At 44.4% G+C, this 14,881-nt stretch overlaps 2 protein-coding genes across 7 annotated transcripts in view; one reads left to right on the forward strand and one right to left on the reverse strand.

The window, feature by feature from the left end:
- The window catches only part of tenm3 (teneurin transmembrane protein 3), a 263,354-nt gene extending 259,031 nt beyond the window's left edge, over positions 1-4,323 (forward strand). For all 6 annotated transcript variants that reach the window (XM_035531325.1, XM_035531327.1, XM_035531326.1 and 3 more), the window contains one exon: positions 402-4,323. In XM_035531325.1, coding sequence (XP_035387218.1) covers positions 402-1,160 — 759 coding nt within the window. In that variant the 3' untranslated portion in view covers positions 1,161-4,323. The remainder of the gene's footprint in view (positions 1-401) is intronic.
- A 5,093-nt stretch (positions 4,324-9,416) lies between these two features.
- The window catches only part of dctd (dCMP deaminase), a 12,939-nt gene continuing 7,474 nt past the window's right edge, over positions 9,417-14,881 (reverse strand). The window contains exons 5-6 of the mRNA XM_027017957.2: positions 14,666-14,762; positions 9,417-9,777 (exon numbers count right to left, since the gene is read on the reverse strand). Coding sequence (XP_026873758.2) covers positions 9,684-9,777; positions 14,666-14,762 — 191 coding nt within the window. The 3' untranslated portion in view covers positions 9,417-9,683. The remainder of the gene's footprint in view (positions 9,778-14,665; positions 14,763-14,881) is intronic.

A 14,881-nucleotide genomic window follows, 5' to 3' on the forward strand; every position in this document is an offset into this window, starting at 1 on the left:
CAGTTATGTGGAGCTTTAATCGTTCCCTTGTTCCTTGAATTAAGGTCACCATCCGTGGGTGTTTGACGTGCATATGAAATCCTTTAATTATGCCACCATGGTGGACACATCTCAATGTGAAATTAAGCAGCTAGGCCACATATTAGTTTCACATAGCCTACATTCAAATAAGCTTTTTATACCTCAGGTTGTTTGCTTTGTTGGTAAATTCTTATGAGTACGGCTTCTAGTAATCTTTCTCAGATAAATGTGTGATCAAAAATGTCCTTGCCTGAGCCAGTGTTTGTACTTTTAAATAATTGACTTCCGAAGTAGGACAAAGCCAAAAATCCAAAGGAAACAAGCAAGCAAGCAAACAAAACCTCATCACTTACTCGACATCTTCTTCCTCTCCCCTGCAGTCAATCTCGGGCGTGCAGCAGGAAGTGACACGGCAGGCCAAGGCCTTCCTGTCCTTTGAGAGGATGCCCGAGGTGCAGCTGAGCCGTCACCGGTCCACACGGGACAAACCCTGGCTGTGGTTCGCCACTGTCAAGTCCCTGATTGGTAAAGGCGTGATGCTCGCCATCACCAGCAAGGGTCAGGTGGCGACCAACGCGCTGAACATCGCCAACGAGGACTGCATCAAGGTGGCGGCCGTGCTGAACAACGCCTTCTACCTAGAGGACCTACATTTCACGGTCGAGGGCCGCGACACGCATTACTTCATCAAGACGAGCCTGCCCGAGAGCGACCTGGCGGCCCTCAGGCTCACCAGCGGCCGCAAGAGCCTGGAGAACGGCGTGAACGTGACGGTGTCGCAGTCCACCACGGTGGTGAATGGGCGCACGCGGCGCTTCGCCGACGTGGAGCTGCAGTACGGCTCGCTGGCGCTGCACGTCCGCTACGGCATGACGCTGGACGAGGAGAAGGCGCGCGTGCTGGAGCACGCCCGGCAGCGGGCCCTGGCGAGCGCGTGGGCGCGGGAGCAGCAGCGTGTGCGCGACGGGGAGGAAGGCGTGCGCCTCTGGACCGAGGGGGAGAAGCGGCAGCTGCTGAGCTCGGGCAAAGTGCTGGGATATGATGGCTACTACGTCCTGTCCGTGGAGCAGTACCCCGAGCTGGCCGACAGCGCCAACAACGTTCAGTTCCTGAGGCAGAGCGAGATCGGGAAGAGGTAACAGTCCATCTGCTAGGCTGCTTCCGTCGCTACTCCCCTATACCTGCCCTCTATGCTGACGACCAGCCCACACCCCAACCCGTACACCCTGTAGAGTAGGTCTGGGGAACTGTGTCTAGACGCCTCTCACTTACCATGTAGAAAAGACCCGATGGACACACCCGTGTCACGGGTTGTGTCACATGCCTATAACGTTGACATCTCTTAATGCCACAACATAGAACGGACAAAGGAACTCTTTCCAAAAGAGCGAGGACTCTTCCTGAGATAAAAAACAGTTCAGAAACTATTCATTCTAATCTTTTTTCGTGCTTTTTTTGTATGAAAACCTTAAAGGTGACATGCTTAACAGATATAAAAAAATAAATAAGGACAAAAAAAGGAATCAAAATGTTTACAAGCGCAAAACCAGTGCACCCCGCTGGACAAGGCTGTAAACGAGCTCTGGGTCAGGTCTCGTGGAGAAGGCTGACCTGCCCAAAGGCTCCATCTGCGCTCCACGCCTCTCCTTCACATCGGTGCGAGGTCTCATGGGACTACCCTGAGGATGTACAGTGAACAAACTATGGTACCTTACTGCTTCGCTTTCTTAAAGGACACAGTTATGATTCAAGTATTCAGTCAAGTCTGAGTGTTCGATGTCTTTACTGACCCAGCTGACGTGACGGACGTAGAGTAGCGAGCAAAACAGACGAAACTAAAAGCATACATCATATCTGACCAGTCTTTGGACAAGAGACGCGAGATTATCTTTATGGGTTTTTTTTTTTTTACCATTAAAAAAAAAAAAAAAAAAAAAAAATCCACTTATCCGTACATCAATATTAGTCTCAGAGAAAGTAATTTATGTACAGTGTTTATACATAAAAAAAAAAAAATAAAATCTTAAAAATACTGAGACTTTTTTCTTCTTGTCATGCATTACTGTTTATACTTCATGAATTTTAATATTTGAGCTTATCAGAATAGGGTTAATGCTAATCAAAACAAAAGCCGCTGTACAATCTCATTAACCTCTGCGTTAAAGTATATTTTTTTCACAAATCTTTTGATTCTCTGCGATGGTTTGTTCTGCACTTTTTTATTTTATTTTTTTATGGAGCCACAAACTGTTGTTTGGTTTCATACATTGTCTGCCTCTCCCCTGTAATCCATGTTTCCTTTCCACGCGCGATAGGCGTTAGTTAGGAGTCAGACGAAATAAATCAAGGACGCTATTCCTTATGACAGCTGCATAGACTGAGTGGAGTCGTAGTTTTTCCTAGTTAAGCTTCACAGCCGCAATCTATCCCGAGCCCTGTGATGGGAACGCCGCCAGTTTGACTCCGATTGCTTCGCGCGCTCTTGTTTAGTTTAGAGGGAGTCGTCTCCCTAATACTAAAGCTGGATGTCACTGGCAGATGAGCGATAAAGGGGAACTCCCAAAAAAGGAGCTACCCTATCAGGAATCAACGTCCCAGAAGCCATGATACACACATACGAGTGTAAGACACACCTGAACTCAGTGGGACATTGAGGAGCAGTGAGTTGACCCAGGGCCTTCAGTTATCAGTGTCACCCTCCACCGCCCGTCATGTATATGCCCAGCTGGAACGTCCCATTACCTGGTTCTGTTATTTTTGTTTGTTTTTGTTTTATCCTTTTTTTTTTTGGTACATGCTTTTTAGGACAAAATGTTAGGTGTGATGTGAGAAATTGTCTTTGTTACATTTTCTTAATTGTTTTACTGTACGGTGGAACCTGCTTTTCTGTTGTGCTTTGTTTCTGCAGAGGGTCACGTTTTCTTTTCAGGCCTGTGGGCCAATTGACATGCTGTGTGTGTGTAGGTGTGTGACACTGCGTATGCCTGTGTGTGTGTGCGGCTGGTCAGTGGTAACCTCTTCCTGCACAACACTTCCTCACATTCTGATATGCCACAAGCTTAGCCTGGGGCGTCCACGGAGGCTCCGTTGCCCTCGGCTACAGACGAAACCGAACCTGCACGTGTTGGGAGAGCACACGACACAGCAGGCAGGAACCCTCAGTGGCAGCGAACACAGGTCATGTTACACACACCACTCATCCCCTGACAGCCTTAGGTCCGCGATGTTGGGAGGAGGGGACATGAACTACCTGTTGTGCACTTATGTTTGATGTGTGCTGTCCCATGGCCCCACTGCTCTGGCCACAGAGGCACCGTTTAGATCAGCGGCAGGAGTCAGGTAACTGTGTTTGAAAACACACCGCTTTTGATGGATTATGTTACTGTGTTTTGCTTCTTCTCAAGTTTGCCCTCCGACATCTGTAAAATGAATTTCCTGAATTCAAACTGTTTTTGCATTTCAGTTTGTTTGTTCTCCTGGTCTGCAATCCCGTTCTTGTAGCTGGCAGTCTGTAAAACCGTGTTCCCTCATATTGGTCAGCCTGTCATGTGACAAAGTATAACAAAAATGCCAGAGACATTTTTTTTAAAGTGTTGTGTGCAGTAAGCCTTGTTTAGATGGATTTTATGGGATTTCTTTTTTTTTTATGGAAATTTTTTTAAACAATTGTTTTTTTTTTAAGCAAACATTTGTTTTTGTCGTCTGAGAATGCGTCAGACGACAGAGCTGCTGTTATTAGTAACTGTTGATGTCCCAGTCTCTCGTGAAATGAACACACAAACAGCTTCGGTGACGTCTCAGTTCATTTCTAAAGCTGCCCTTTATTATAATAATTATTATTTTGTGTGTTTGATAAGACACAAATGTCTGGAGTGTAGTTAAAAGCCTGGATACACTGAGGAGCACAAGAAGTTGGGCTGTTATTAGGAGACACGTTAAAGACCATTGCAAATAATGCAAAAGCAATCAAGTGATGTACAGCCAAGGCAATAATTTACTTGATTCCAATCTAAAGTTCAATCTGATAACATGACATAAGCAACAGCAGAAATATTGGCTTGTTTATCCCATTTACTAACTACTGAAAGATGCAAACTTCTTATAACTGTTTCACTACAGAAACTTCTCAGATTCAGAACACACCAAGTTGTGTATCCAGGCCTTTTAAAATGTGTGTTTGAAGTAATCTGAACTAGGTCAATGCTGGACCCATTACATTTTAATTTTCAACATGTTAATGCACCACAGATGTCAATCATTCAAATAAAAACGTAATACTCTAAAGGGTTTCAGAACTCACTACAGACTGTGTTTTCATTTCTCCCCTGGTAGGATAAACTGGTCATTTTTCCTCAGAAGACCGACTCCCCCAGGTGAACAACTCTGAAGCTCTATGAAGCTGAAACTTAGGAAATAACCACACAGCTGCCGTCTCATCTGTTCAAATGCTAAGTGTCCATTAATCACAGGACTGACCAAAGAATGATGTTATCCAGTTACCCAACGCGAGGGGGAGAGACAGAGAGAGGGAGGGAGGGAGGGAGGGAGAGTGTGTTTGACAGTGTATTTCTGCCCAGGATCGTTCCTTTGAGATGCTAACACAGTCTGAAGCTCAAACTAAAAGACCACGTCCTCCAATCATGTGTGACCAATCAGAAATATGTGACCTGCCAAACTGTAGCAGTTCTCCCTCTCTGATAGGCCACATAGCTCCTCTCCTGTGCTCTTAAGAGCCATCCATCACCCCCCCCCCCCCCCCCGTACAGACAGTACTTTTCGGCATGAGGTCAGCAGGCGCACTCCCTCCCACTCCTTTACACATCTGCTCCGTCAAACGGGGCCACGGCGAGGACTCCCCCGCCGACCCAGCAAGGACACGGCCCTGCGCGTCTGGACCTACGCGGAGAGACGGTCGCCAGGAGTCGAGCTGAGCGTGAGGGAAGAGCTCCGTCAAAAACTGCGATTCCAGTATGAATGGTTTTCCAGAAGACCGTTTCATTCCCCCGGCCCCAGCATGGGAGAACATCCGTCCTGCTCCGCATGTGTACGAGGAGAGCAGAACCGTAAAGCCAGGGCCGTATGGCGTTCAGATCGGGTGATGTGGGGAATGTCGGTCGATTTCAGCCTGTGTTTCTGGGACTCACACCTGGGCTCCGAGGATATCCTCCAGGGCAACATTACAGGGTTGCGCAGCCTTCCAGAAACCATCACCAAAGACACACAAACGCACAAATCATACACTTCTGTAATAGATGTGTAAAACTCATGTCAGCATACTGTTCTCGTGTGAAGCGTGACAACACAAATGTCAGTAAAACTTGCATGTTTCACAGTAGTCAGGATACAAGGTAATGTTTTTGAAAATTAGACAACTTTTGTTAAAAAATGTTTAAAAAAAAAAAAAGTCAACGGATGTTCATTGAGTTTAGAGGTAGCAGAAGTCTGTCAAACTCATCAGAAGTACAGAGAACAGCCTTCCTCCCACTGCTAATGAACAGTTTCTCTGGAAACCAATTTTACTACATCACTAATATAACATCTTTTATATAGCACCTTTCAAAACAGGCTTACAAAGTGTTTTACAATGAAAATGAGAATAAGCATAAAATATATGTATGTATATATACACACACACAGACATCTGTGTACACATCTGAACATAATAAAACAGATGAGTTGTGACGCTTTTTAAAAGTGCTGAGTATATTAATAGATCTCAAGGCATCTGGAAGGGAATTCGTCTGTACTGGTGAGCTGGGTATACACGCAGCAGGACAGTGTCTCAATCATGTCACTGACGTAAGACCGTTTAGGCACTTAAAAACTAAGAATTTTTAACTCAATCCCAAAGGACTCGAGTAACTGGTGCTGGTCTCCATGGACACGCATGCAGGGTCTGACGCCAGTATACATCAGCACTCTGGCAGTCGAGTTCTGATCTCACAGAAGGATTAAAAACTCCCAAGCACACCAGAGTGAGGAGCGTGGCTATAGTCAACTCCTGTGGACAACAGCGTGAAGCAATTTATCACAATCAAATGTAGAAAGCAAGACGAGAAACTTAGAGATCTAACAAAAAGCGGTTTATGAACACTACTAACATGGCTTTTAAAGGGAACATTATTTAAAATGTCACTCCTAAATTCCTGATGTCTGCGAGAGTATAAAATAGAATAGATCTTTCTGCACGTTACCTCCGTCCTCATACTGGTCAAAATAAAGGTTATATTTCCACAAGCAGTAACACACACACCCCTGTGTTTCATTGAGGCTGACAGAGGTCAGGTGTCCCCTCCACACTCACTTTAAACACTATGCCATCAGCACACACAAACCATGTAATTTCAGTTCTAATCTAACAAACAATACGCCACCCAGGACCTGTAGACGCACACAAAAGCGTATTAGGGCCATGGCTTTTTAATTTGGGTTAGAACTAAAAATTCTGAAAGGCTGTAGTTCCCCAGAAGTAGGATCAGCCTGGCCGGGGCCTCAGTACGTCAGCCATCTACACACTGAATGTCCCTATAAACATACACTCAACACTCCACTTGAAACACCAAGCTTACACCACGTTCACACACCGTTTTGGCAGGTTTTATAGGTGCACAATTAAACTGTACCTCTTTGTGACTGCACACAGTTGTTCACTCACTACACATCTCATCTCAGCACAGTTTTTGAAGAGAGTACCACTGCTGACCCAAATTCTCTAGGCATCACAGAGTCCGCCCACGGCACCAACGCTGGTACGCACGGTGGCACACGGAAGTACACAGCACTGCTATACACCGATACGCACACGGTGGACACCCAGTAGTGGATGCTGCACTTCTGAGTAGGCAGCATAACAGCACTGCTGGAGACATTACAGCTCACCACTGGTGGTGGTCCCCACCATCTCCCCTCCGTCGGTGACACGTTTCCTAGCCCCCAAATTCCAGTCAACAGCAGGACCAGAGCCAGAAACTGACCACTGCTGCCTCTGTGGAAGCGGGCCAACACAAACCGCACTTCTCTAGATGGGCTAGTCTCTACCTGTACAAATACAAGGTGTTCCTAAAGAAATGCTTCTAATACAGTGGAGTAAGTCACTGATTCAATTCATATTTTTACGATTTTCATTTATGATTCAGTTCAAATTTAACGACTCGGTTCCTCCGATACAAATGTTTCTCCACCACAAACTGCTCTTGGACTGAACAGATCTTTCCCATAGGTGCATTAGATTAGTAATTTTTATGACTGAAAATGGCCCCAAAATTGGATTTTGTTCAAAATATTTAAAAACACTTTACTGAATATTACTAACAATTAGAACTGAATAATTGAAAAAAATAAAATAAAATTTAAAAATTAAAAATCACCACTCTTGGATTAGAGTCACAGTATACAGAACTGCAGGTTTACACCTCTGGTGTTCACCTTTAATAGTTATGCAGACTCGTGTTTCCGAGCTGTGCTCTCTGTAACACTGCCGTTAGCATTATATTTACCGGAGCAGAGCCCCACTTTATATCCCACAAGTCTGTGGTTAAGGAGGTTAATTATATTGGCCATCGCCCAAATTCTGTCTTCTTTTTACCTTATCACTACTTAGTAACATTCTTCAAAATTCCTTTAGTTATTCTGGCCGTCAGCCAGCTGAACCTCAAGAACCAGGGTGTCGCGTGCCAGCCGTAATCATTATTCATTGAAACTGTGTTGACTTTGCGGCGTGTCTCTCGCAAGAGCTGGTGCACGGCCAACGCCAACAGCACACTGCAGAGAGACCCTATCTTCTGACATCGAAGATTAAAATGTTGTCTTTTAAGAGTCAGGCAAACTAGAGGCGATTGTGCTAGTGTCAACACAGGGCCCCATCGGTCTGTTACTGACTGAGAAACTGTGCTGTAATGCTTTCTTTCCCTGACATGGGTTCAAAACCCAAGAGCCACTCCTAATGATTTCCTAATATTGTCACGAGTGGTACAAAACCCATGCCAAAAAAAAAAAAAAAAAAAACCTGAAAAAAAAAAAAATAAAAAAAAAAAATAAAAAAAGTCTCTCACACACACACACACACACACACACACACACACACACACCTCCACTCTTTACATAATTTATTTGAAAAGAATACAAAAAAAAAACAAAAAAACTAGGCACCAGCATTATGGTTAAATTATTTCCAAGCAGACAAGGCACTTTTGTAAGTCACTCTGGATAAGAGCATCTGCCAGATATTGTAAATGTAAACGTAAACAAAACACACATGCGTGCGTAAACATACACACTCAGTGTAAAAGTTCTGTACATACACAATACAGATGCACTGGCGTATACTTCACATATTTGAATATTTAAGCCTTGCTGATTTTTCTCATTCCGTTTGGATTGCCAAGCTCGACGCCCACCTCAAATGTAATACATGTCTGTAAAGTGTCCTTGAGTTTGAGAACAGTACTATATAAATGAAAACAATAATAAAAAACAGATTCCAGTTTGAAAAAGGAGTTGGTTGTTCCGAACCAAACCCACAAAGGGGTCAAAGGCTCCTTTTAAAGCAATGCTGCCACCTAATGGTCACTCACCACAAAGTCGAGCAACTAAGGAAAAGATATGCAAAGCAATAATCTGCTTCAGTGCGTCTTTTTTTTTGTTTGTTTGTTTGATTTTGGTTTTAAAAGGAAAAATAATTATTCACCTGAGGAGTTTTCATGTACCTTACGATGGTTCCAGCGAGCTACATTACCAGGCTCGTTTCGTAGCGACCGCCGAGAGATGCAGTGGTTTCACATGGCGACACTGGCAGAGCGAGAAGATTAAAATCTGCTACCAGTTGGATTTCTACCCAAGGTCACCCCAAACCAGGCGTGCACCAGGCCAGCCTCTGCAACGACTGGGGAGATGAAGTCACGTTTTACCCGTGGCCAGGCAGCAACACAGCCGCAGGCAGAACAACATGTTTATTATGTATTTTAATTAGAGCCACCGTAACAAAACAGAACTCAGAAACGGCTCGAGAAGGCAAATAAGAAATTCAGCCTCACCAGCTTGGTTGCATTTCAACTTTCTTTCCAGAGTAACACAAGAATCCCAACACACTCAACCCGTTTTCTCCTCAAGCTTACTCTAATTCACACCCATTTTCAGCACAGCTACGTCGTCGTTTGTTTCGTTTCAGAGAGAACTTCTGCACTGCTAATCTCAGAGGGGGGAAAAAATTTTAAAAATCAATCAATCAATCAAAAAAGGGTTCCAAGTGAGACATTTAATTCTTGCGTTACAAAATAGACACTACTGCCACAATCAAGTAATGCACAAGTACAGCATCTATGCAAAGAAAATGTGTAAAATAGGTTTTGTTGAATATGTTTGAATGATACAGAACAAATTACAAGATTTCCTTTGAGTTCTTTCAAGTGCAGCTTCTCATTTATTAACATTCAGCAGTTTAGTTTAATCAGTATTTCAGTATTGTTTAGTACATTAATATTTAGCATTTCAGAGTGCAGAAAGTGCTGTTAGTATGCAATTGCACATTAAGAAAAAATTGTTTGCATTTCTGGATTATTTCAGCAATCCAGTGTTATGGAAATGGTTCATTACAAAAATCATTTGGTATTTAAGGGCTGTTGTGTATATTGGGTACTGGTGAGTATTTGAGAAGTGTTTGATATTCATGGTGAGTGCACCTTCTCTGTGCCGTTCACTCCCGAGTGACTGATGGTGTTAAAGTCAATGATGATCCGGTCACGTTTTGGCTTAAACTGCCTGAAACACAGAAAAAAAACAAAACCAGCCACTCTCAGGATGACACGGGTAGAAAAGCCTAAATAATTCACCTCACAAAGTGTTTAATATAAATACACGTCTTCACCGGCTGAAGCACGGGAGCTACAGAAAGAGTGGAAAAGAAAAAACAGGAGAGAAAGAGCGCAAAAAGAGGGATGAGAGAGTCAGCTAGTGCGCTCACACCATATCACCTCCTCAGTCCGCTCCAACATACAGCAGGTGTGCGGCAGTCAATTTCCCAGCCTCCTTCCCTGGGGGGGGTTCCAGCCCTACGGCACTCGTACCGGACCCGGGTCAGCAGACTTTATCAGCAGACGCCCTGCCGTGACAGCCCACCACACTAGAGTGGGGCCCCATTTTCACTTAAAATCCACTCTCTCCCTCTTCCGATAGTCCTGACTCGAGCGGTTTTCCTTTGCCCTCTCAGACACTGCAGCGCTTCATTCCACCGTTCACAGGCATCAACACAGTCGCTTCCTTTGCAGTTTCGCTTTGTTTCCTTTTTGGAATTTGCTCTCAAAACACATTCCAGGTGTTTAAGCTCGCCACACAAAACACACCCTTAGAAATCTGAACAAGATTTTTAAAAATAATTCTAGAATGTAATATGATTAATGAATTAATAATAATAATAATAATAATAATAATAATAATTTTATTATATTATTAAGAGTACTATAGCAAATGTAAAAGCCTGCACAGCCCCTTTGTGTTACTCCCCAACTCTGCCTCAGGGGAAACGTGATGACGAGGGTCACAGACTAGCTCACCCTGCCAAGCAGGGGAAGGCTGTTCCGATGTCTGCCTTCCTCCGCACTTCTCAGCTCATCATCATCTTCTGGGTCTTCATCACAGCCGTGGAGGCAGAGCAAACACTAGACTGCCCACTCCGGCCCCCCGCACAGCCAACATCTCCCGCACTTGACCAGGCAACCAGACGTTTGGCTTCTCGCCTCTGGGTCGAGAAGGTCGTTCTAATCTTCCGTGGGGCGTGCTATCCATTCGGCGCTCGAATTAAAGTGCCGACCATCGGAATAGCAGCTCGGCGACCGGAGGGGGGTACGGCGCCGGAGAGACACAGGGAGTGGAGACAGCAATAATTGCGGTAACGCGGGAAGTGTTTTCCACAGGCCGAGGGCAAACCTTCGAGAGGCGGTACGGGAACTAACCTGTCTGCTCTTGCAGACAGCCGGCAGGAACAAGCCTGCAAAAGAACCGCACTGCGCTCATCTGTGGGCAGGAGGGTTTCTTTCGTATCCTCACAGGAGTCTTAGGAGCACATTTACTGTAGAACTTTAAAAACAGCAGGTACACAATGGACCAAGAATCTTCTCCACACCAAGGCCTCTACTGCTCCTCACCCAGAGCTCCGCACTCCAGCACATACTTCCCCCTGGGCCTCATTACACAAACGTGAAGGACATATGTGGGAGATAAAAGGAAAGAATGTGCCACCCTGTGGATATATATTAAAATGTGTGTCATTAAAGTATTAAATATTAAAACAGAAGTAATTAAAAAGGTGAGCTCCTGAAACATTCATATGTTTTAGTCCCACGGGTTGTTAAGAGGATCACAAAGGCGTCTAATTTAGATCAGTGACTGTGTGTTTCATCCCGTGAGTGGCAGATGAATTACCTGAAACGGAAATACACAAAATTAAACCCCAAGGCCTTATGGGTAGACAGTTTTACACTTTAGAGTAATGGTCAAAATTTTCTTAATTCCCAGAGCTGCAGCAAGGTGGAGTTGATTAGAGAGATGGAAACACCGCTTTTTGATGTCTTTATCATGACAAAAAGCCAACGTTGTCACAAACAGATGCTGGAATTAGAGTAAAATGACAGGTTTACAACAGCCTAATTCATTTGGTTCCCAGCCTGACAGACCCACGCTGCGGTTCAAACATCTACGTGAAAATGAGTTTGGAACTTTGCAGCTTTGTCTGCCAACCCAAATACAGATAATTGTAGGTTCTAGTGTGCACACCTCTGAAGACAGAAGCAAGAACAGACGTGGATATAAACAAACCGATACGACTGACTCGGACTCTTCTCCAACAAAGTTCCTCACTCAAACTAGCCATGGAATTTTTTTTTTTTTTTAAATGACCCATGGGTAGTTCTCTGCATCCAAACATTAAATAATGCAAGCAGCTTTATTTGAGAATTATTATTATTATTATTATTATTAATAATAATAATAATAATAATTCTCCATTTAAAATGCGTGTCCTCTGGAGAGCAGCTGGGCGGCCGACAGTAGCCTGCAGTAGCTGCAAATTACAGACCAGTCGTGTTTGCTTCTGAACTCTTCTTAATATGAGCAGGACCTGGTGGAACCGCGATATGGGTTCTTCCCAACGGCTGAGGCCGATATTTACAGACAAGAGAGGCTGAACAACATACACAGCTGGTATGCTTGTTTTTTGCATCTTATTAAATTGTTGAATCTTATATCAATAACAAATGAGATACAAAATTGCTGAATTTAAATGAACATTTATCAAGCTGTGCTATTGTCTGCAAAGTCTCCATTTGCTCAAGTCGATTTGCACTCATTTTAAACGTAAAAAACTGGATGTCCACCAGGTGATCAGAGAAACAAAACTTTGCAAACAAAAACTTCTTAAAACGTCAAAATCGTTACTTAGAAGCAGTCATGCAGGATCCGAGTGGACAGGAGCTCCCAGTTGTGTGTCCGTGCCTTACACAACCCTGCAGCTGTGCCTCAAAGCAGGCATTGTTACTGAAGCGTTTTAACCATCAGTGACGCTTCCTTCTTTATCCATTAGGTTCTGCTGGCTACAGTGGGCTCGGTTATCGATGTTCTGGTACCTGACAGGGAGAAGCTGTGATTTAGGGGTCACTGATATGGACTGGATTTAAGACACTGCGCATATTCAGTGATTTGCAAATTATAGGCCCTACACTATATACACTGCCTGGCCAAAAAAAAGAGGTCACCACCTGGATTTATCCAAGCAAACAGGTGAGAGCCTCCCATTGGATAATTACTGCATGGGTGATTATGTTTCATCTGGCAACAAGTTATTTCACCCTAACTGATGCAGTGGGTAGCTTCTCATTTGTTAAACAACCATGTCGAAAGACATCCGGTGGTCGTGGAAAAAGATGTTAATCTGTTTCAGAAAGGTCAAATTATTGGCATGCATCAAGCAGAGAAAACATGTAAGGAGATTGCTGAAACTACTAAAATCGGGTTAAGAACTGTCCAACACATTATTAAAACGTGGAAGGACAGCAGGGAAACATCTTCGAGGAAGGAATGTGGTCGGAAAACAATCTTGAATGAGATTGGTCATGTGATCTGATGAGTCCAGATTTACCCTGTTCCAGAGTGATGGGTGCATCAGGGTAAGAAGAGAGGCAACTGAAGTGAGGCACCCATCATGTCTAGTGCCTACCGTACAAGCCTGTGGGGGCAGTGCTATGATCTGGGGTTGCTGCAGTTGGTCAGGTCTAAGTTCAGCAATATTATGTGCCAAAAAAAATGAGGTCAGCTGAATATACTGAACAACCAGGTTATTCCATCAATGGAATTTTTCTTCCCTGATGGCATGGGCATATTCCAAGATGACAATGCCAGGATTTATGGGGCTCAAATTGTGAAAGAGTGGTTCAGGGAGCATGAGACATCATTTTCACACATGGATTGGCCACCACAGAGTCCAGACCTGAACCCCATTGAGAATCTTTGGGATGTGCTGGAGAAGACTTTGCGCAGTGCTCCAAATCTCCCATCACCAATGCAAGATCTTGGGGGGAAAAATTAACACAACTCTAGAGAAAAATAAGTGCAACATTGCAGAAGCTTGTGGATACGATGCCACAGCGAATGCGTTGCATAATCAAAGCTAAAGGCGGTCCAACGAAATATTAGTGGGACCTTTTTTTTTTGGCCAGGCAGTGTGTCCCCCACCCCTTTTTTTTTTGTAGCTGCAAATTCAACCAGCCACAGACTAAACTGAGCCAGCCAAAACCTCAGCACCTCTCCCCATACAGTAAAAGGACGGAGAAACACGCGAGAAGAAAAGGCTGTGTCTCTCAACCTCCGAAAGCAGCTTCACACCCTCGTGTCAGTGCCTCACTGACGGTCAACCAGTGCCACACTCTTCATACGCTATAGATAAACTGCCCGCTTCAAGGCATCTTCAACAAGACCAGATTGCCTCGGTTGGTAGTCCAGGCACCAAGTCAGATACAGTCAGAGAAAAACAGACAAAGATTTTTTTTAAAAAGAAAAACCCAACAGATGAAAGCGGGGAGTGTTCTGCCAGCAAATCAGCCAATTTGGACAGGACACTTTGCCCACAGGAGTAAAATATTCTGAGAACTGTAAGCCTGCCAGACATATGAAACTCTTGGCTTAAAACAAGCCCAATATTTCAGCTCTGCGTGGCACTGTTAACCGCACCAGCCGAAACGTGTCGTGTCTTTATGTCCAACTCACAGGGCCTAGCTTGTCCGTTTCATGCCTGACTGGCTAACGACGTATAGTGTAATTTATCTGGATGTCACTGCCTTTCTCGATCTGCCCAGGGAAGACAGGTAAAATTAATACGTCTTTTCCCCTGGCAAGATAAATTAATACATTTTAAAAAAGTGATCACGACCGCCTCTCTTGCTCCATCACCCTCCCTCTGTCAGGCTTATTCAGCTTGTTTGAGGCTAGAGAGGCCTCCTGTTACTGGCCATGCATGGTTCCCTGAAGGGGTCATTACTGCAGCCATCTCTCCCGCGCTCTCCCTCACGCGTGCAGGCCTGTTCTACTGCTGTCACTGTCATCTAAAGGATGTAAATTAAAGTTTCGTGGACCCCAGACCCTCAGGGCCCGGGAGACCCACCTGTAAGTGACTCCCGCCATGTCCAGCAGTCTTCTGGAGGCCTTCATCTCAGGAGTGTCGTGGTACTTGTCTGACAAGTAAATTACATCCAGAATACCTGCAAGGAGAGGTGCACTGCAGGTTAGGGATGTAGAGACGTACACACACACACACACGGGAAAAAGCAAGGTTTTAAAGTGTGTTTTTCGGGAAGAGTTCTGCTTTGCATCACTTTAG

The sequence above is a fragment of the Electrophorus electricus genome, chromosome 11 (assembly GCF_013358815.1).
Source record: "Electrophorus electricus isolate fEleEle1 chromosome 11, fEleEle1.pri, whole genome shotgun sequence".
NCBI lineage: Eukaryota > Metazoa > Chordata > Actinopteri > Gymnotiformes > Gymnotidae > Electrophorus > Electrophorus electricus.